Below are 21,375 nucleotides of genomic sequence, written 5' to 3'. Positions count from 1 at the left end.
CATCATCGGCACGTGCTGACTCAATCTTCGGCACGTAGTCCACGTACATACATATACATATCTTTTTCGATTACATGATTATTTACATTGATGTAATTTATCGTAATTTATATCGTGACATATATATGTGATAGTCAATATTTAAAGACCATGCATGCAACTTATGATCAGATTCTAATTCAGTATTCACACACAACCATCTCAAGACCTAAATCTACAAACAAAGAACAAAATTAATAAAATTTAATAAACAACGAAGGTAATGTCTTAAAAATTTCAATTTTTTAAATATATTTTGGCATTACACGCTTCTAAGTGAAACTATTTCTTTCTCTCTGTAATCTCTACATTCTTTTGCAGAAAATATTTCAATTCTTTTTCCTTCTTTTGCCTCTAACTATAAGTATAAAAAACATCTAGTCCGAGGATATCTTTATTATTTTGTTTGAAACGCTAAACGCGTGTAATAATATAACGAAACGATGTAGCTTAAATTAAAAGAATGGATCTTATTCTACATATATGTTAATTGTCAAGGTAGCGGCGGATGACTCGTCGCGAGGTCGCTGGGTGAGGCGGTGATGAAGTGGCGAGTGCAGAGTGGCGAGGTGAGGCTGGTGAGGTGGTGTCGATGTCGGTGGTGAAGTGGTGAGGACGGTGAGGCCGGGTGAGGTGGTGCGCGCTGCGCAGCGGATCGATATGGGACGGGGGACCACAACTGGCTCGCCGCTCGACATATAGGGCGAATCAGAAACTTGGACACTTTGGATTTTTTAGACTAAAGATGTAGAAAACTGTCAGGAGTGTGTCAGGAACACTTTCAGGATGAAAAAAGAAATAAACCATAATTGGATTTACATTTCCAAAGATGCATTAAGCGATTAGGCTTATGATCGGTTCAGATTTCTAATTCTGAGAGACATTTGATTTGTATATTGAATTTTGAATTATCTTATACAAAATCAAGGCTTGCCATTTGCCATGAGGATGCACGTCGCGTCGGCGTCGGCGTCGGCGTCGTTTGTGCGAACATCTAAGTACTTCTGAGTACACAAGATAAAATTTCAATCCACAATTGGAACGAAAATTTTCAGTTTGTATTTAAAGCTCATATATATTCCACTAATTGTAAGTGTATGATAACAATTCTAAATATACTCTATGTCCATAAACAAGTCGACCCATTTTTAATGCGAAACTTGACTCGCGGCGGAAAAAAGGTGGAAATCTGAAAGATTTCTAAAACATATTCAAAAGACTGTTTCGTTAAGAAAAATGGTCGATTCGAGAGTCGAGTTTGAAAGTTAAAGAATATAGTTGAGTAAAAGTAAAGAATACCTATAGGTGTTACGACGTAATATTGATATAATATACCTTATACTTGAAGATATAGAGTGCAGCTAGTAAATGATATTTTTTTCACCCCCAAGAGCCCGCCAAGAGCCCCTAATCTTGTCCGGCAGGGTATGGGAAATGCGGAAAGGGGAGGAAAAGCGCGAGAGGTGGCTGGTCCGCTGGTGGTGATGGACTCGGTGGGGTCGTAGGTCGTAGGGATGCTCGAAACCCAACGTAGACGTGGTAGACGTCGCCGTCGGATTCTGGCGGGGGATTGCCCCTCCGAGTCGACCGAGCGGGTCGAGCGGGTCGGTCGGTCGGTCGGTCGGTCGGTCGGTCGGTCGGTGTGTCGGTGCCGGCCGATTAATCGAAAGTCCGACACTCCGAGTACTCCGACAGTCAAAGCAAAGTAGTCAGACTGCCGCGGACCGTCGAGACGAGCCGTCGCGTCGAGCCGGGCCGCTATGCGACGCCGGCGTTGAGCGAAGCGCGAAGCGTCCATTTTCCGCGAGGAGGTAGGCCGTAGGCGTCATCGTTGTTATCACACTCGTCATTGTTGTCGTTATCGTTCTCGAGTGCGGAATAAAGTGCGAAATGTGAATAAGACACGCCGCGTTCGAGCGTACGTCGCGAATCTGTGCGATCGATAGTGCGTAATTGATTGTTAATATAATTACACGATTATATTGATCTACCTTGAATTCGATTAATAAGCGAGTGAGTGAGTGAGTCTTGAAATTATCTGACACCGCGATAGATTTGATTAAGGTACAGTGAGAGACATTATCATACCAAATAAAATAAAATGGTTGTACCGCGTTAACTTCTCTTTCGTTTTCCAAATTGCTTGCTGTTCGAGGATCTAATTTATTTAGACTTTAGACCGTTGCAAAATCCACAAGACGCAATGCGCCGTGACAGCGTGACAGCGTGACAGCGTGACAGCGTGACAGCAGCGTGACACTGCTGCGGCTACGGGTTCAAACGCATTTCAAGAGCGATGCTGCATGCTTTGACGCTTTCGCGTCAATTAATCTTTCCACGATCCAATTATTCAATTATCGTCTAAAGCAATTGACGATAATTAACATAACGTCATCAGAGGAACGCACAAGGAATCGAAGGAATCCCAATCTCCGTTGGTTCGCGTAACCAAAGTCGTCTATGCTCACAATCAGATTAATCAATACCCATTGCTAGTATCATATTTGGAGTTGTTATGAAAAATGTGGAAATGTGCGCGACGCGACGCGACGCGACGCGACGCGAGGATACTATACGCATTGCATATACGACTCGAACCACTTGCGATTGCTAATTGCTTGCGGTTGCGGTTACCAATTAATTATTAAATAAACGTGGAAATCGTTTTGGTGCCCAAATCTTTAGACTTGTTCTTGAAATTGATCAATCGTCGCGTAATCGGGTCGCGCGATTAAATCAATAAACCTCCTTTCGAAAATCTAGATTTACCAAAATAACGAAGATAGTTTTTTTCCACGATAATAAAAGTAAATAAATTAAAATATAATAATTAATTTCGGAAAGCTGGATATTTTATAAATAAAAATTAGGAAATAAATCTCTCTCTCTCTCTCTCTCTCTCTCTGATTGTGATTTATTCTTCCAGGATTTTTAGAAAGTAAACGAACTTGATGACTACGATGCAACAGTTTTCATTTAGATATTATAAAATTTACTATGATAAATTTTTTATTTTATTTATATTAATTTTAAATTTTGCTTATTTCCAGTGAAAATCATTTTGAGTTAACGTGGACTATGTGTGGGCATGTAACGTATATATACGTTAATCCGCGTCTTCTTTCATCATGCATAAAAAGTAATACGAGTCATGTATATACGTATGTATTCGTATATGTACATACGTCACTTTTCGGAGCGTTGACATTTTCTCTGATCGAGATGATCGAGATATCTTGATCGACTCACGCGTCACGCGTCACGCGTCACGCGTCACGCGTCACGCGTCACGCGTCACGCGTGCGACAAATTTGTTATTAAGATTCCTCAACGTATCGTAAAATGAGTTACCGCATGCAGATATAGTAATGTAAAGTTGATATTACCAAGCTGACGAATCCAAAGTAACGTAGATAAGAAAATAGTCAAAATAGAGCGAATGCCGATTGCCGAAACCTGACGAAATGAGTGCGCGTCGCGCGATGACCGCGACAGAAATCGAACGCGCACACTTTCTACATGCTGCAGCTGTAAGCCCGGAGCCCGGTAGGCGCGGTTAAGCGAAAGTGTAACGGCTAACGGCACTTGGAGTAAGGCATACATTCATCAGGTTTCAAGTTTCAAGCGATCGCGCCGCTTTTAAGGTCGTTTATCGAACAGTGAATGTGATGGGTCACGTCATTCGTAAGTCGTCATTCGACTTATTGTTAGTAAGAAAGAATTAACAAAATCGTCTTTTAAACGTCACTAAACAGCACTATGCATTAGACACTAAGAAATCTAACGATAAGGATTAGAAGAGGTGGAGATAGGGGGGCTGACCGGCTGAAGGACTGTCAATCGCTTTCAATATCCATTTCCAAATTAAATAACTTTGATCTTACAATAATAAATCTTAAATACCTATATGCCCTGCTTTTATGTGTCTTATATATGAAGATAAATACTAAAATAGTTCCTTCTCTTATTTTTTATATCTTGTCTTGTCTTATCTCCTTTATTTAGCTTTTTGATACATTTATATTTATATTTATACGGAACGACGTATAAAATATAAAGACGGTTTTACGAAAGATTTTCGTTTCTCTAAATCTTTTCGTCATTTTGTTTTTTACTTGTTCGCTTTTGGCGGCTCCGATTGAACTCTCATTAGTCATTGCCCTCTTCATGGCTGACCCGTGTCCCATTGATCCCGTCGATCTCGACTATTGAATCTATTGATCGACGGCTCGAGACTGAATTTAAATCTTTCTCTCTCCAGCGACGAGCAACAGCGAGGATTCCTTCTTCTCGTATGTATGATCGATAATCTTTTGCTGTTTACGCGATGCGCGCATTCCTTATATATCCCCAATCTATTTCTCGAGTGAGGGAAAATTATGACAGTCAAGTGATAAGACATCGCCAAGGTTGCTGGCGAACAATTCTCGTTGTTGCGTCCATTTGTCCATTACCTGTTATCGCTTAATCACCAACGAACGATACAACGGTAGCCCGATAGCCGGCTAAAAATGTTTGTCATGAATCACGCTGTGGAACATAATACAATTGTAACGAGACTTTTGTTTTTGTTCTTTTCAACTTTTCACTCAAGCATTAGATTTAGAAAGACCAAACAACGATCCATTCATTCTCTTTTTCAGAACCAGATAATTAAAATATTCATAGGATTAAATATTAATAAGATATATAGATAAAGATAAGAAAAAAATGAGAGAGAATTAAAATATTAATAATATATAGGTAAGGAATGAAGAATAATCTTCAATCTGTGAAAGCAAACTCGATTACTCGATTACTCAATTACTCGATTTCAGAAGCAAAGCTCTCCGCGCCTCCATGCACAGATGAAACTTGTGCGAATTCGCCAATGCGATAACTTGCGTGACATTAGACATTATCCATAGACATGTTATCAGTCGATGTTGAATCGAGTTTTCTATTTTGCAGCTACCGTATCCTGTCATGAGTCATGGCACCTGTCACTGATTGCGAGATTTAATCTATCGAATGTTCTTCTTGCAGCTTAATCTTATATCTCGACAAAGAATAAAAGAAAAAAAAATGTACGTAACTCTTATTACTCTTATTACACACAAAACGTATTATTTTAATTAATCTCATTGTCTCATTGTCTCATTGTCTCAGTGCAATAAAGATTTAACTTGAAATCTCCTCCGCTATCTCAAAGACATGGTGCATCGCGCCAGAGATCAGAAGCTAGACGCATCCTAACTAGGGTATGCGCCTAGCTTCTGATCTCTCGGAACGAGAGACTGCTTTATACTCTTTATAGACACAGACAGGTAGCAACTAGCATACGTAGGAAATACTACGACTTTATTAGTGGTATGTCAATAAAGAAATTGTTACCAAGCTCTCTCGATGGCGAGAGACCTTGAAAAGAGCGCTCGAAGTGTCGCTCGAAAGCTCTCAACTTTGATCTCGATCGAATAGTTGGAGGTTTCCTCGGACTCCGAGGCCAACTCCGCGAGGCCGACAACCCCAATGCTTATGGTGCAAATGGCTGGACCAGCCAAACGTTGCAATGGAAAGAGGTGATGAAGAAAGCGCGTGACCTCGAGACCGATGGCCGAGTAGGCCTGATAGAATTGGATAGAAGGTTGCGGATCTTGGAAGCGGAGACGGACGGACGCAGCGCACGCTAGGTAGACACGCGAGTAGACGAGTAGACGAGTAGACGAGTAGACGACGACCGACCGGCGACGACGGCGACGTGGAGGAACATTACGGCTTACGGCTTACGGTTTACGGCTGCCAGTGCCGTGTAGCGTAGCTGGGAGAACCCAGGGTATATGTACGGCGTATTAATAGCCAAGTATAGAGCAGTGGTGGGGCCGCGGTTGCTCGCGGGTGAAAATAGAAAAGAATGTTTTTGGAATCCAATTGGACTTGGTTGGCAGAACGATGGGGCAATATGGCCGACTTGGCCGAGCGGGTGGACGATCTGATATGCAGTTTCGACTCGACTGGTGAAACGACCATGGATACCCTGTCGATGCTGATATTCGGCTGGATGTTGTTCGGTCTGGTGGTGTTGTGCGTTGGCAAATACGTGTACAATCGTTTTGTGCTAAACGAGCTCACTGCCACCACTGCTGCCGCCGCCGCCGCCGCTGCCGCCGTCGCCTCATCATCATTGTCGTCATCGTCGTCGTCGTCGTCGCCGCTGCAGCTTGGCAAGGATGGTCATGCCCGTTACGACGAGAGTGTCGTGACGACGGGTGCCGCTGGTACCATCGTTGGAAAACTGTTCGACAAGTCGAAATCGGTGTCACCGTCCTCGTCATCGCTCGCGAGGGCTGGTACCGGTGGTGCAGGTGGCGGCGGTGGCACCGTTAGTGTCGGTGGTGGTGGTGGCGGCGGCGGCGGCGGCGGTGCCGTTAGCGCTACTAGTGGTGGTGGTGGTGGTGGTGGTGGTGGTGGTGGTGGTGGTGGTGCCGGTCCCAGTGCCGGTATGGTAGCTGGTGCGAGATCACCATCACCGGGAGGCTACGTGCCGCCTACGCCGCCGATCAGGAAACGTCTGACCCGGAAGACCTCCGGTGCCCTCATCAGCCCGTCTCGAAGTTCCCGAGCTCTGCATCTCCCAACCGCGACTGGCGCGAATGCCGAGGCCGTGCGTTGGGTCAACGAACTGATCGTGTGGCTTCATCACGACCTCGTCATCCTCAACGAGCTCTTGGCCACTTGGGTGGTTTCTCTCAACGATTTCACCGCTGGCTCCACCGACGAGGTGAGAAAGAGAAAGGGAGGACGCGCGGAGAACGTTGCAGATTCTCATCGTTTTAAGCGATTTAAACTCTTTCATTCGTCACACCGCCGCGCCGCCATAAAGTGTAATACGGCACAAATTTTCTAAAATTTAATTCCAAAACTAACGAGTTTTAAGATGTTAAATCTTGAATCACAAAGAGCGGAAGCTGGTAATTTTTTTTAATTAATAATTGCGACGATTATGCTCGTTTCCAATTCTATAGAATATATTCAACTTTCATAATGCAAACATTTACACACGACCGCGACGCGACGTGTTCCATGAAATTCACATGGAACATGGAACTTTGCACGATTCGTCATTCTCGCGATAAGGCGAAATACACGAAAAGAGAAAAGGGGATTCGACTGTCGAGTGTCGATATACGCAAACTGGTGTCTGCGTGCATATCAGTGCATATATGCGGAGCACAAGATATGTCTGATGTCTCATCTTATTATTAGGTATACATATGTATATGACGCCAAGTTGCAACAAAGTTGAAAGTTTTACCGTTTTCATTCTCCTTTCAATTATAATAGTACATGCGACGTGCGACATGCGACATGCGACATCTTGACAAAATTGATCGTATTCAATTCTTCCGCGTTTGACAATCGATCAATCAATTAGAATTAGACTATCTAATATATGTGCTTTCTGCTCTGTTAAATTAGGTATGGGCCGGGTGCTTTTCTAGATTTTGCTACTATCTCAAGATATTCGATAAGAAATTGTAAGCGTTATTGAATCGCAAAAATTTGGCGTATTCTCAATTATTTCATTCACATTAATTGAGTCACAGCTATTACCTATTCGCATCTATTCGCTTTGCGAATAATTACGATTAAACATTATGAACATTATGAACTTCCGTTATCTTTACTTCAAGATCAGTCGTTTTTTCGACATTAACGCTTACTATCGATAAGTAAATTAACGAATTAAATGTATATAAATAAACTAAAAGTAGTTAAAAGCTGTCGTTAAGTATACCATTACACGAGTGCCAAATGCTAAAATTCCATGTTCTAACAATTGATCTTGGCATAATTGGTCTCTATAAATTACGGCAAAGTATCATAATTAATATACTCGTATCTTGCGTTAGATAACCAGTAACCGGTCGCGCGTGATTCTTTCCCTTTCTTACGGAGACGCGATAGTCGCGATAGTCGCGATACCGAATGGCTCGCGTTGTCATTTACATGGATCAAGGTACACGTTACATGTTACGTCAAAGGTCAGTAGTAAGTAATATAGTATATAAAAAAGCGTTACGGTTCGGCGCTGTCCTTGCCAGTTGCCAGTTGCCACTTGCCACTTGCCACGTGTAGCGTGATTGTAGCCTGATGAGCTGGCGGCCGCGGCGCGGCGCGGCGCGGCGCCACGGCGATGGCATATCACTTCGCTGGAATAACTTTAATTTCTTTGAGCGTCAAAACCAGTTCCAGCTTGGCTTAATTAACGTTCATCGTACGTACATACATAACGACATAACTTGGAATTTTTTAAGATATATAACATAATGCACACAATGTACGTAATAATCGATAGATTTTGATAAAAGAAATTATATCATTTAAGAAGAAAGAATTAAAATAGTTGAATGACAAAAGCTAGGGTAACGGATAATATAATTTTGACAAAGACGAGAGAGACGATCGATATATTATGATGACGTTATTATGGTGAAATTGAATTAATTGAATTAATCTTCCTGGATGAATCTTCTGGAGTCAACGAGGGTGAAATGGGTGAAATATATGCAATTTAATTAATAACTAAATATGATGTGTAATAATTATAATTGATTAATATTACGTACGACGTACGATTATATGTCTAAAAGATAGCTTATTTGATCCAGAATAAACGGGTATAATATAGTATATAGCGTTATGTATGTATAAATTTAACAATTAATACAACGCCAACGGACGGATATTATTCCTAGTTCTTATTCTGAATATGCAAACAATTAAGTGATATATCGTACGACGTACGATTACGATTGCGTCCCGGTCGTCCCGCGGATAAAAAAGACCAAATAAGACGGCAACGAGATAATTATAAAGAGCGTGACGCAGATGTTTTTCCGGTGCGTATGGCACTGTATGGCAGTGTATGGTACGTCGCAATTAGACATTTATATGTTTCAGCACGGAGTCGGCGTCGAATTTGTTCGCGTACTTCCAGAGACTTATCCGCCAACCTTGTCAAATATTTTCTGCGAATGCGATTCGAAGGACGATGTGGTACGTAGACGTCCCGTTCTAATCTCTCACTAGCCTTTCGTACTTGGAATTTCGTCCAGATACCAATTTTCTTTTAATTTTATCACTTTCTCTCTCTCTCTCTCTCTCTCTCTCTCTCTCTCTCTCTCTCTCTCTCTCTCTCTCTCTCTCTCTCTCTCTCAACTTTTAAGTTTGACAGGATCAACGTTTTTATTGAACAAAAGCCATAATATAAAGAATCTTATATGTCGTATACAACTATTTTTGTTTTCTGAAGCTTCATCAGTGTTTTAGATCAATTATTAAATATTTAGATATTTTAGATTATAGGTAATTAGCGATTAATCACTAAGGGCCGGTTATGTGTCTTTGTTTTTCTTTCAAATTAAAGAAGGATAGACACATGGTGGAAGGATAATAGGTTGGAACAACCGGCCCTAAAGGTTAAGAAATAACTTCTTCTCTCGTATCACGTATGTTTAGACTATCACATGCGACTGCGAGGCTACTCCAGCTTTGCAAGTGAAAGCATTTCGGCAACGAGGGGATAAGGTGGAGGTTAATCACTATCGGGTCAATGTCAATCGTTTCCGCGCTCGCCTCAACGTCGTCTGCATCACCGAGAAGCTGCTGATCGATTTGAAATGCGACGGCTGGCCAGAGGTGCGTGCTGTGCGTGCAACAATTGCAACATTGTTATCGCGGCGGATTTCCTGTGGTGCTGTGATGCTGTGATGCAACACGCGGAAACTTCCGTCCCGGTCCTGTCATTGTGCAATCACAGCTATTTGCTACTCGTTCTGGATCACGACAATACATCGTATTTATATACATATACGTCGCGTATATAGTCCAAGTTTTCGTCGTCTTGTAGATATATTTCGCGATAGACCAATAGACATAGAGAAGAAGAACGACAAATATTTTTTATCAATTTTGTAGCATTTTATCTGACGAAAAGTAAATAGTTGCGATAGGGGAAAATCAGATGATGGGGGTAGAGAAATTGAAACACATTTAATGAAACAATATTATCTACTATTCTCCCCGTATCATAGGTGAAGATCTCTCTGGCAGCGGTGGGCACAATAAAGAAAGACTTGGATGAAAGCCAGTTGCAAGAAGTGGTGTCGGAAATTGTGGTGGGTGCCTTGCGAGGCACCAACGTTCACCTCAATCTTTCTCAATATCCCACGTGTCCTCGATTATGGAGAGAGCCGCCTCCTCAGCCAGGCTTCTCATATCCTATATATTACGACGGTGTAGTAAGTTATTGACATATTAAAGCGATTGATATTGTCGATGAGATTAAATAACTAATTGCAAGTATTTATTTATTTGTAAGTGTGTGCAATGTGTGTGTAAAATTTTCTCGCTACTTTCTTCAACAAGATTTATATTGCGCTACAAGATTTATAGTAGAGTTTTGAAAATATATAATTTACCTTTCTCAGAAATAGGATTATTGTTGAGAGTATAACGCTTCATTTGAAAATTATCACGTGCTATTATCATCACACGCGCGCTCTCACTATGACGACTTTGCTCGCAGAACGCCTCGAATTCGATGGTTCCGCAACCACCGCATCAACGCCTTCAAGGACATACCGCACCCTCGTCAGCACCAATACAATATATGCCTGGCGAGAGACGTTTGCTCGTGAAGGTTGTGAGGGCTATCGACCTCGGCGGTCAGCAAGGAGCCGTGCAGCCTTACTGCGTCGTGGAGTTGGATGAACCCCCGCAAAAGAATCAAACCTCTATAAAGAGAGATACCAAAAATCCGCTATGGGATGAAGCGTTTTTATTGTAATTGTCCAAATGGAAAATTTATGTGGTTGCGCGATTCATCTCGTATCGTTTTATTATCATTATTATTATTAACTATTGTTATGTACTTAATTATTTTATTTTTACGGAAGATTTTAGAAGCGGCTATATATAAGCTTCAATATATATTTGCAGCGACATAAGCCACAATACGAGCGAGGTGTTATTAGAGGTGTTTGATCGTGTCAACAAAAGTCAACGATTCTTGGGGCTAGGAATCGTAGGTGTCGAGGAACTCCTCGCGAATCCGAGCCAGCGGCAGATCATACCTCTTCAGGCACGACCATACGAGGAAGATGACATTACAGGCACTCTCACGGTGGAGGTAATCTCGTTCTTATTAATTTTTTATCTACTTGATATCTCAAACACGGTATTCCCTGAATAAAATATTTCTCTAATAAAATATTTTCAAGGAAACAATTGAGATATTTTTCAATAAATGTGAAAACTGAAAAGATCATTTTTCTTCTATTAAATGTTTAATACATCTATCAAATTTTCACGAATTACTTCAGATATTCGAAATGTCTTAACAAATAAATTATACTTTTAATATATAATAGTTTATTGTCTATAGTATGTGTTGATTTGTTAGTTTCGTGCTGTTAAGTCGTTTATATGTTTCAGTTTCTGTTCATCGAGGGTGCGGAGGTGCCACAAATTGGGACCAAGCCTTATAAAGTCAAGGAGACGATAAAGCCAGTCTCGCCGACCCGTTCCTACAGCCAAACAAATGTCATCAGCAGCAATAGTCTGAACTACAACAACGGTAACAGTACACTTATCTTGTACGACTCTGCCGCACAGTCGGAAGGGGGTAATTACCGATTACTTATCAGGCGTTGAAGTGTGTCTACATCCGATTGACTTTTTCTTTCATTAGTATATTAGTGACTTCTTGACCTGTCCTTTTGTATAAAGGCAACCTCTGTTTCTCATCATTAGAACCGGTTTGAACCCCTTAGTATGTAACGCATTTGTTTAAATTATGCATCGTTCATCGCACGTCGAAACCGTTTCTCCGATTCGCTCCGGATATAGTTGGCATGAGAACAATTAAATTCTCATTTCTCATTCACAGTATCGTGGATAAAGCCCTCAAGCGTCACCCGAATGCAACCAAAAATTATTTATTTGAGCAAGAATTAATTAAATATACAGATTAAATATACAGAGTGTCCAAAGTTTTATATACATACTATACATGTTTTAGTCTGCCTCTATTATTTTCTAAGCTTTAAGTCGTTTATATTTCCACGACTAATGATATGTCATTTTTATTGAGAAAAGTTAATAAAAACCCAAACATTCCCTCAAATTTCTCCAGATAGGAATCTGGAATATGGAACATTCTGTATAAGTTAGATAAATAGATAATAATGTTTTGGCATTTAAAATGATCAACGCTTTTATAGGGAGAGAGAGAGAGAGAGAGAGGGAGTCGTAAATTTTATCAAATAGATTACGTTTTTCACGAAATTTGATTAGAAAAATATTTTTGCAGACTACTTAACGAATGGCAACGTTGTGGATTCACCATATAAAAGCGGGCAAACAAATGGTAACAAGGGGACGTTGATCGTACACAGTCAGCAAAGGGTAAGCTTGTGAAACAATTAAAAGTACTTTTTATTGCACGAATATTAATGTAACACTTGCGTGAAATAAAGTTACGAATAACTAAAAAAGTTAGAGGTGAATTTGTATGAAAACGAGTAGAAGTTTAAAGTTTCTGACTGAGATTCCGCAGAATAATTTGCATATATATATATATGTACATAAAATAAAAAATTTTTTAATTTTTCAAAAATTATTTGCTTTAATAAAATTACTGTTCATCCCTGACAAATATAATCTTTACGATTATTGTGATTTATACTAAAGCATGATTTTTATTTGATTTTTCTTGCAGCAACCGGAGCGACAGATTGTAAAGGTAAGAAGCACATGTTGATTGTTTGCATTTTGTGTGATCGGAATAATCGTTTTTCGCCCATAATACGAAAAAATAAATAAACCTCAGGGATAGTTCTTTCAACGTGATGCAACTTAAGACAGACATCTGGTACGCTGAAGCAAAGATTGAGGAGCAAATTTGAAGCGTTTGTCATTCGTTCAAAGTGTTGTTATTCAGAATTGCATTTCAATTTATTTTAACATCAAGTATATTTTTTCTGTTTCATGAAAGTATTAACGTGGTTGAGTGCTGTGTATTTACTAATGTGTAACAGGTCACTCTGATGGAGAATGGAAACTGGCAAGAGATATCCCCGGAGGCAAGTGAATTTGTAATACCGTTCTCGTCTTGATAAACGAAATTTCATGATGGGGGAGGCGGGGAGGGGGGGGGGAGAGGGTACAACAAGAAATCAATCTTGCACCTTGTATAATTTTTTAATACGATCTCTTTGCAGCACGGAGCAAAAGATGTCAATGCTATTTCGGGACCAGAAAGCACGCCTAATTCCTCCAATTCAGAAGGTAAGACTTTTGTAGCGTTGAAATCCCAACCCAGAAAAATTAAACTAAAATTATAAATTATAATTTTAAAATTAGACAATTTCATCTCCGCTTATAATATTGTATCCATATCACGTATATTCATCATTTATTCTTGCTATAATTTATGAAATGTAATAAACAACATTTATTTTACACAGAGAGAGGAAGAACACGAAGAAAACGACGCGATTTCTTTGGTACCATAAAGAAGCGACTGAGTCGATCCAAGACGAGAAGTAGATCAGTGGGTCCTGAAGGAGAGATCAATCATGAAGATGCTCATTCGAGATCCATATCCGCCGACAGAGCTCGCGATCCTGGCTCTGGTAAGGTTTCAGTACCATTTCAGTACTCTTCAGCGTTCTATTTCGTAAATTAAATTAATTGTGTCACGTCTGTAGCGACATATAGTTTTTAATGATCGCGTGTTTCATATCTATTGCATGTGTACTTAAGAAATGCAATTTGCTTGATTGCAATTGACATAAATCCGTATACAAGAGATCTATTGATCAGATTACTAGTTTATCACACTAACTTTAAGATTTTAGTCATTTCTCGATTGTATCGTATTGTATTGTATGTACTCATTTATATGCACACTCTGTCTTGCTCACATGTGTGTAACTTTCACGGTACTCGACTTTGGTAAGTATCTTATTGTTAGCAAGAAAGAACGTAGTGCGGAAACTTTGTTTTTAAATAGGCAAAGTCGATAATATAAACGATGAGCGTTAATAAATTTGAAAGAAAATTGCGTTATTTCTAGATCTCAATTTACGGATTCAGTAAAATTAATTATAATAATTTAAACTCGAAAAAATCCGATTATTTATCTTCTCAACAATTGATCGTTACAATTCGTCACAATTCGTTACAGACGTTTTGTACTTAACTACGATAAAATATATGTATATGTACTTACGATACGGTAATATAGGTTTTTTTTTTGTATCAGTTGTGCTTAACTTATTGTTAGTAGTAGAGTCGAATATATTTTTTATTAGTATATAATTTATTCATTCTTGCGCTTCAAGTTACTTTTTCGTTCTATTATCTACGTTAGAAAACGTTAGCATATATTTAATACGAATTGTTTCTCCTTTTAGCTCATTTATCGGTACCAGAACAATCGAGACGATCGAGTTTGAGCGAAGCCTCGGGTATAAGCGGAACATCCACGAGAACGTACGTCAACGAAGCTTCCACGCTCGTTCTTGAGACTCTGGAGAACGGTATTAAGAAGTAAGTCACTCCCTCTTCTCTTTCTTTTTGTATTTTTAGAAGGAGACGTGATATCTTTACACACCATTTTATGTTATGTCGTTCCTCTTGCTATAATTTTAGACACTACCTCGTACCACTTTCCCTCGCGCAGAAAAGTAAATGGAGGAAAAAGGGGACAAAGTTGCACATATTTAACGATCATACGTTTATCGCCAAACACATGGCGGGGTGAGTTTTATATGTATATACATTATTATCTTGCCGATAAGACAATATTATCAATATGATCATTGGCAATGTGGTTATCATTGATCAATAATAAACTTTACAATAGTGCGTTTAAATATTTTCCGACAGAGTAATATAATATCGATAATGATCGATATACGAATACGAAATACAATTGCCCGATTTACTTTGTTTTTAGAGGAACAGTTTGCGAGGTGTGTAAAAGAACCCTCGCACGAAGGCTCGGTAAGCAAGGCTACGAATGCAGAGACTGTCAGATGAAGTGTCACAAACATTGTCATGTGAAAGTCGACACGACGTGCCCCACATCCACTATCCAAAGCATCGAGTTGTGAGTATCCTAAACAATACCTTAACAATATCGATTTAAAATTTAAATATTAAGCTAAATATTCCCAAGTTCTAATGAAAACTGTAGAGTCTCATTATATTTTCAATTAAAATATCAAAAGATTTTCAAGCTCGTTATTACGAACATGGTCATATTTATTATTTAATCTTACGAAACATGCCCTAATACAACTTTTCTCGCGTAAGGTCCTTACTGCCAGTACTGAGCGAATAGGATAGGTAAGACTCTCAGAGTTTAGAAATGAGTGCATTTTTGCTAATAGTATCGCGCATGAGGAAGTGCCTGCCCCCAATAGATTGACCGATACATCTCACGTGTTCAATAATCTGCTTGTGAAAATCCATAATTCTCTGCTTGTTCCTATCCTTTAGCCGGGTTTTTCGATTTGCATATTCTAGTCGCATATTACCGAGATTAATTGAAAAGTACCTTTTTGAAGACGTTATTGTCGATGAAGCACGATGAATGCATTGTATATATGTAGTATATACGTATATATTAGTATAATTAATTATGTCTACTTTCCTTATCTGATTCAGAATTCGAAGGGCAATCTTACCCATTAATATTTATGATTTTTAGGATGTGCGTCAAGATTCCGCCACTCGAACGAAAGCCTTCTATGCTTCTGTGTTCGCGATAACTGTGTTCGCGGACACGTGTGTTACACGCGCGATTACATTTTGGACATGCGACTTATTTTTTAACATAGACAAAATAAGACAACGATGATTGTAATCCATTTCTAAAAGTTTCATGCCTTTCACATTTTAGTTCTTCCATTTCCGAGACGAGGAGATAATTTAAGCTACGTATATTCTGCAACGTCAATATTCTGCAAATACATCAGTTGTTTTATACAAAAAGATGGAACGTTTACATTCACACGAACGGAATTAGATCTTAATGCAAAGAAAGTTTGAATTGAACTTAATTTAATTAGGACATGTCCTACAAATTATTATCTTGTAAAAAGTAAGTAAATTACAAACGTTAAGAGAAGATAAGTATTTATTCTGCAAAATTAAAATTCTCTTATATCTTTAGAGTAAAAGAGTCAAATTTTGCAGAATTAATTACCATTTTTACTGTGCTTTAATTCAGTGATCTTTTGCATTGATCGACACGTCTTCTATACGTAATAGTAATGAAGCCGATCTCGAAATCAGATTTTGAACTTACGAAACACCTCCGTCATCTCTCTCTCTTTCTCCCCCCCCCCTCTCTCTCTCTCTCTCTCTCTCTCTCTCTATATATATATATATATATATATATATATATATAATCTTTTTCTTTGCTGCCTTGTCCCAACAATGATAGTGACGTAAGCTCGCACTTCATCATTGATCATTGAGCAGCATCTAATTTCGTCCGGGAAAAGATGTTATTAAAATAGCCAAAAACGCGATAAAGTACAGTATAAATACTTGGATAAGATATACTAAAAGAGTATGTGAAATTATATAAGAGCAACAAGTGTAAAAATCATGCGATTTACAACGGAAATGTGTATACATTTGTGCATATATGGAAGTGTATTCTGCAAACAATGGATGAATTGAAACTCTATTGTTTGCAGGATGCGCGTCATGCGGCGGTATGTGGCGTGTAAAATTTACCAATGACTGCGTAAAATAATTAATAAAATAACGATATTAATGATAAACAGTAAAAAAATAATCACGATAACAATCCTTATGATAGTAATAACTATGAGAATAATATTAGTCGTAAAAACGGTAGCGGAAACGGTATAGCGAAAAATGGCAAAAATGCATCAGGTTATTACTCAGGTGTTAACTCTTCCACATTTGTTTAACTTTCACTTATATTTAGCACAAACATTTTTCATCCGTATCTGTATAATTTTGCCTTAATGCAAAAACGCGTGTTTACGCGATTTACGCATTATCAGAAAACGACGAGGCTGTCTTATTTTGGATTACCGCGTTCACGCGACGATGAAAATCAAGTCATCTTAATAAAAATTCTATCGAATGTACATACGTAGATAAATGCGAATACATTGCCGATCCAAGTACATATTTGAATACATAAGTAAGCGTCTATGGTGTAATTTAACGAGTGGTGTTAGAAATTTTTCTTTCCAAGAAATATATCCGACACCAGCTTACGGTATAACAACGATATATATTTCTTACACATTTATTCATATAAGAAAAGATAAAGCTATCCAACTTTTTTAAAATATGTTATGAATATATCAAGATATACTCGATTATTAATAACACATTATTTGCAATCTATTGTAAATAATATTCAAATTCTTTCCATTTTAGTGCATTTTTTAAAATTATTAATATAATTGCGAAATGTGAGGAAACCTGGGTAATTGGACGCGAAAAATATATGGTAAATCCATATTATATAAATCTTTAGAGTCTCAACAATTTTCTATTACTTATATACAAATTAAGAGAAAAAAATTACGTAAGACGCATCAGAAAAACATTAAATTACTATGATGAGTTATATGCTTAGATTTATATATCTCTCTATAACGAACATCGTCGGAGTACAAAATGCAATCAAAATGCAAACAGAATTAAATCAACGTGAAGCTTAAGCACTTTAACGATATATCGATATACATATATTATATAGCGATGTATTTACACATAGAAATGTGATCTTATTGTTAGAAACTAATTTTTGGCAAAAAGTTTAACGATGAAAGCACACATGAATTATTTCCCTTATTGTATTTTTGTATTTACATTCTAAACAATGTACACGCAGCGTCGCAATTTCACTGACAATGTTCTGTGTAATCTGAATGGTGCTAAATAGAAAGCAGTAATTATACAAATGCGATCATATCGCGTCGATCGTTAATTTGTTGATCTCCAATACGCATACGCATACAATATATAGGTACATACATCGAAAAATACGCATAAAATAATCATATTATATAAATCGAATCGAATTCGAATTCAATTTTTCCTGTATATACATATACAGGCTGTGAAATATACTGTAAGCAGATTTATGATGACGAGACACCCCGTTTCACGCGCGAGTTGTATCCACGGGCGAGTTCAACTTTTTGAGTTTAGAATGGGAGAGGTACAGAGAGTTAAGTAACTCTATACACATCTACATTTATTAAAATATTTTTCGGAGAATTAATATTGAAGATATATCTAATATAACACATAATTATTTAACACATGACATTTTTATTTTATTAATTTAATATGCCACAATACGAGAGAGAAAGAGACAGATAAAATAATTGATAAAGAACAAGTATTTTTATATAGGTATATAATATATATCTTCAATATTCGTCACCATAAATGGGAGAAATTTCAATTACTTTACTATATCAAGAACATAGTAAAATTAGAAAGAAATAATTATACGCACACACATATTTCAAGTGTAGTCTCACGTATAAATCACGTATGTCCCTCTCTATCAAGGCTCGCCTTTCTTTTTCTCCCTGTGGATTTGTCAGCCATAGATTAGACGATTAGAGATTTACAGTCACCACTCACCGGCTACAATCAACTGATAATTACTAGAGCGTTTAAACTTGATAAAATGACACCAATTGTCAATTTTTGCACGAATAATCGTATTGTTTAGAAGCATCGCGCAGTTGCGCGTGCATAATTGAAAGTACAATGACATGACACATTGCAAAGCAATTAAATCGTTAAGATAATTATATGTAACGATGGATAAACTTCTTCCTCGTTCGCGCTCGGCAATACGCACATCTCTTTTCCTATCCTTTTCCCTATCGTTTGTTTACCACCCAAAAACCATGAGTCGCGCGCGTTATCGTAATTACTCAAATAACGAAATAATTATAAAGCGTTGACGCTGAAATATATATTAGCGACAACGATTGTGCCTATAATGATGTTGTTGTATAATCATAATAATAATAATGTTATACACTCTTTTCAGAAACACAATAGAAAATCTATTTATGGACGATATTTCCATTTGTTCCGCAAAAGCTTCTGATTTTCAATCCAACATCGATCGTATCCATCTGTTCATGTGTATAAAGCTGGATTTAGAATTTTAGACGAACCGAGGAAGCGAGGATCGTGAATGGACAAACACAAATGAGCGACTTTAATATGAGGTGAGCGAATGGTCAATATCGCTGCGCCGCACTGTTTATCTCCGTCAAAGTATACGTTGCTCATTCATGTTTGTTCGTGCTCGTCCACTCGATCCGGATCTGGTTTAACATGATGTAAAGAAATTATGACGATGTTGATTATTATGCATTGCCGATTTATAATAATAATAATAATAATACAATTATAATTATATATATATATATATATATATATATATATAATGTTACTATTAATAAATTACAATGGATGACGATAAGACGATAATTGTATAATTTAATGTTACAGAAAGTAATATATTGTGATTCTATAACGTTACATCTCTCTATTCAATCCTTTTCCATTTGTTTTACTCGACTCCTTTGAAACTCAGTTCAAGCAGGATTAAAATAACTCTTTCAATAATCGACTTTGGATGCTACGGTCAGAATAAAATTAATATTACGTGCTTCGTGTTTTGTGAGAATGCTTTGAAATACCTTGAAACAACTGAAATGCCTTTATAACGATTCGACAGAGGCGTTGTTTTATATCGAATATTTGCTTGAAATCGGTAGTTTTATATCTTATTATTTATATTTTATTAACTATATATATATACACATACATATTACTCTTGGCTATTCTATTAAAGCTATATCGAACATCGGTTATACGTAAATTTTAGATTTTCTTTAGAAAATCGCATATCGCATTGCCGCTGACACGTGCTTGTTATAGGTATGTATACAGTTATATATTTATGAATTTTTCTTTCAAATTTACTCTTCTCCTTTGATCGCCGAGGTGTCAAGTTTGCGATATAACGCAGCAAAATATATAACACGTGGCGTTTTTCATCACGCGCAGCAATCGGTCACGTTTTCGCCTCGCTATATATTGAAATCGAATCGATACGAATGATACGATCGCTTCAAAAGTCGCGATAATAAATCGTATTAAACAGATGACGCCGACGCGACGGTACAACTCGCCGATCTAATTGTAAGTAAATTATTTTGCATTTATTAATGCCTCTATTACATGAAATCTGACAATAATTAAACTATATTAGAATAATATGAAATAATAAGCAACAAAAACAAAATTTTTGACCGAGCAAGCTGCAACTTGGCGAAAAAAATGTCTTATTATTTTGTGCATTTTCACAAAACATTCGACAACGCTGGAATATTATTACATACTACACAAAAAAGTAAATTCTATTAACTTAAAAAGTCGCAACATTTTAGCAATATCTATAGTGATCGATAATCTTTTAGTGACTCTTTATTACGTGATATTAATTCTTATGCATTTTAACAAACTAGTCGGCAACAAACAATATTAGAATAATGCTATAATTTAGAACAACGAGAAAGGAATAGCACACATATATTGGCACAGACGGTTAGAAATTCGAGAGATCTCAAGCTGAAATGTATATGGAACATATATTTTATTCCCTTCAACTAATTTAACTAATTAACTAATAAGATAAATTAACGTACATATCGCTTTTACACAAAAGACAAAAATATGATCTCAATGTATTATAATTATATACATATATTATTACGCTGCTAGTCAACGAGAAGACAGAAGCGACGAGTGCCATCGGGCTTCGGGCCGCGGGCGCCGTTCAGCGGAAGGGTAGAGGCTCTGAAATGTGATGAACGACAAGAATCATCTCGAGAAATATATGTATAAGCGTTTAATGAAAATAAAACATCGCTTGGCGCCCGAATCCTTAAAATTTTGCACGTTTTCCCGCCTTAATAAACGGCAATAAATAATTGCCAATAACCAATAATAAAAGTGAGCAATTCTAATAGAGTAGAGTTAATGAAAATGTTGAATGCGGCGAGGCGCGCGATTCTTTTGGCCAGCTCGCACTTTATTGCTTTAATAAACGAAAGTACATAATTGCGAGTAATACAATTGAGTAATACCAATAGGGCAAAGTACGAAGTACAAAGTCTTTTTTTAATCATCTTTCTATCATTTACGGTTGCCGAGATATAAGCGTTTAATGGAAATAAAAATTCGCTTGGC

At 37.7% G+C, this 21,375-nt stretch overlaps 1 protein-coding gene across 13 annotated transcripts; it reads left to right on the top strand.

Moving 5' to 3' along the window:
• The first annotated feature begins 1,678 nt into the window (after positions 1–1,678).
• Positions 1,679–19,659, top strand: LOC139782904 (uncharacterized). 13 transcript variants are annotated; one of them, XM_071722020.1, is made up of 18 exons: positions 1,679–2,103; positions 5,497–6,796; positions 8,980–9,075; positions 9,538–9,717; positions 10,113–10,319; positions 10,607–10,863; positions 11,020–11,209; positions 11,515–11,704; positions 12,392–12,486; positions 12,800–12,823; positions 13,119–13,163; positions 13,302–13,368; positions 13,548–13,715; positions 14,499–14,634; positions 14,737–14,844; positions 15,044–15,196; positions 15,403–15,435; positions 15,800–19,659. In XM_071722020.1, the coding sequence occupies exons 2-17, from the start codon at positions 5,930–5,932 to the stop codon at positions 15,428–15,430; spliced, it is 2,811 nt and encodes a 936-aa protein (XP_071578121.1). In that variant the 5' UTR covers positions 1,679–2,103; positions 5,497–5,929; the 3' UTR covers positions 15,431–15,435; positions 15,800–19,659. The 13 variants fall into 13 exon arrangements, with proteins under 13 accessions (XP_071578121.1, XP_071578093.1, XP_071578135.1 ...); XM_071721992.1 differs by lacking the exon at positions 15,403–15,435 and adding an exon at positions 4,990–5,105 and having other exon boundaries at positions 1,681–2,103; XM_071722034.1 differs by lacking the exon at positions 15,403–15,435 and having other exon boundaries at positions 1,681–1,850; positions 5,964–6,796.
• Positions 19,660–21,375: the final 1,716 nt, after the last annotated feature.

This window comes from Temnothorax nylanderi, unplaced genomic scaffold (genome assembly GCF_030848795.1).
Source record: "Temnothorax nylanderi isolate EJ_2023f unplaced genomic scaffold, tnyl_v1.0 TNYL_tig0008_pilon, whole genome shotgun sequence".
NCBI classification, from domain to species: Eukaryota; Metazoa; Arthropoda; class Insecta; order Hymenoptera; family Formicidae; genus Temnothorax; species Temnothorax nylanderi.
The sequence above is the reverse complement of the archived record's forward strand: the minus strand, read 5'-3'. Positions and strand labels throughout refer to the sequence as shown.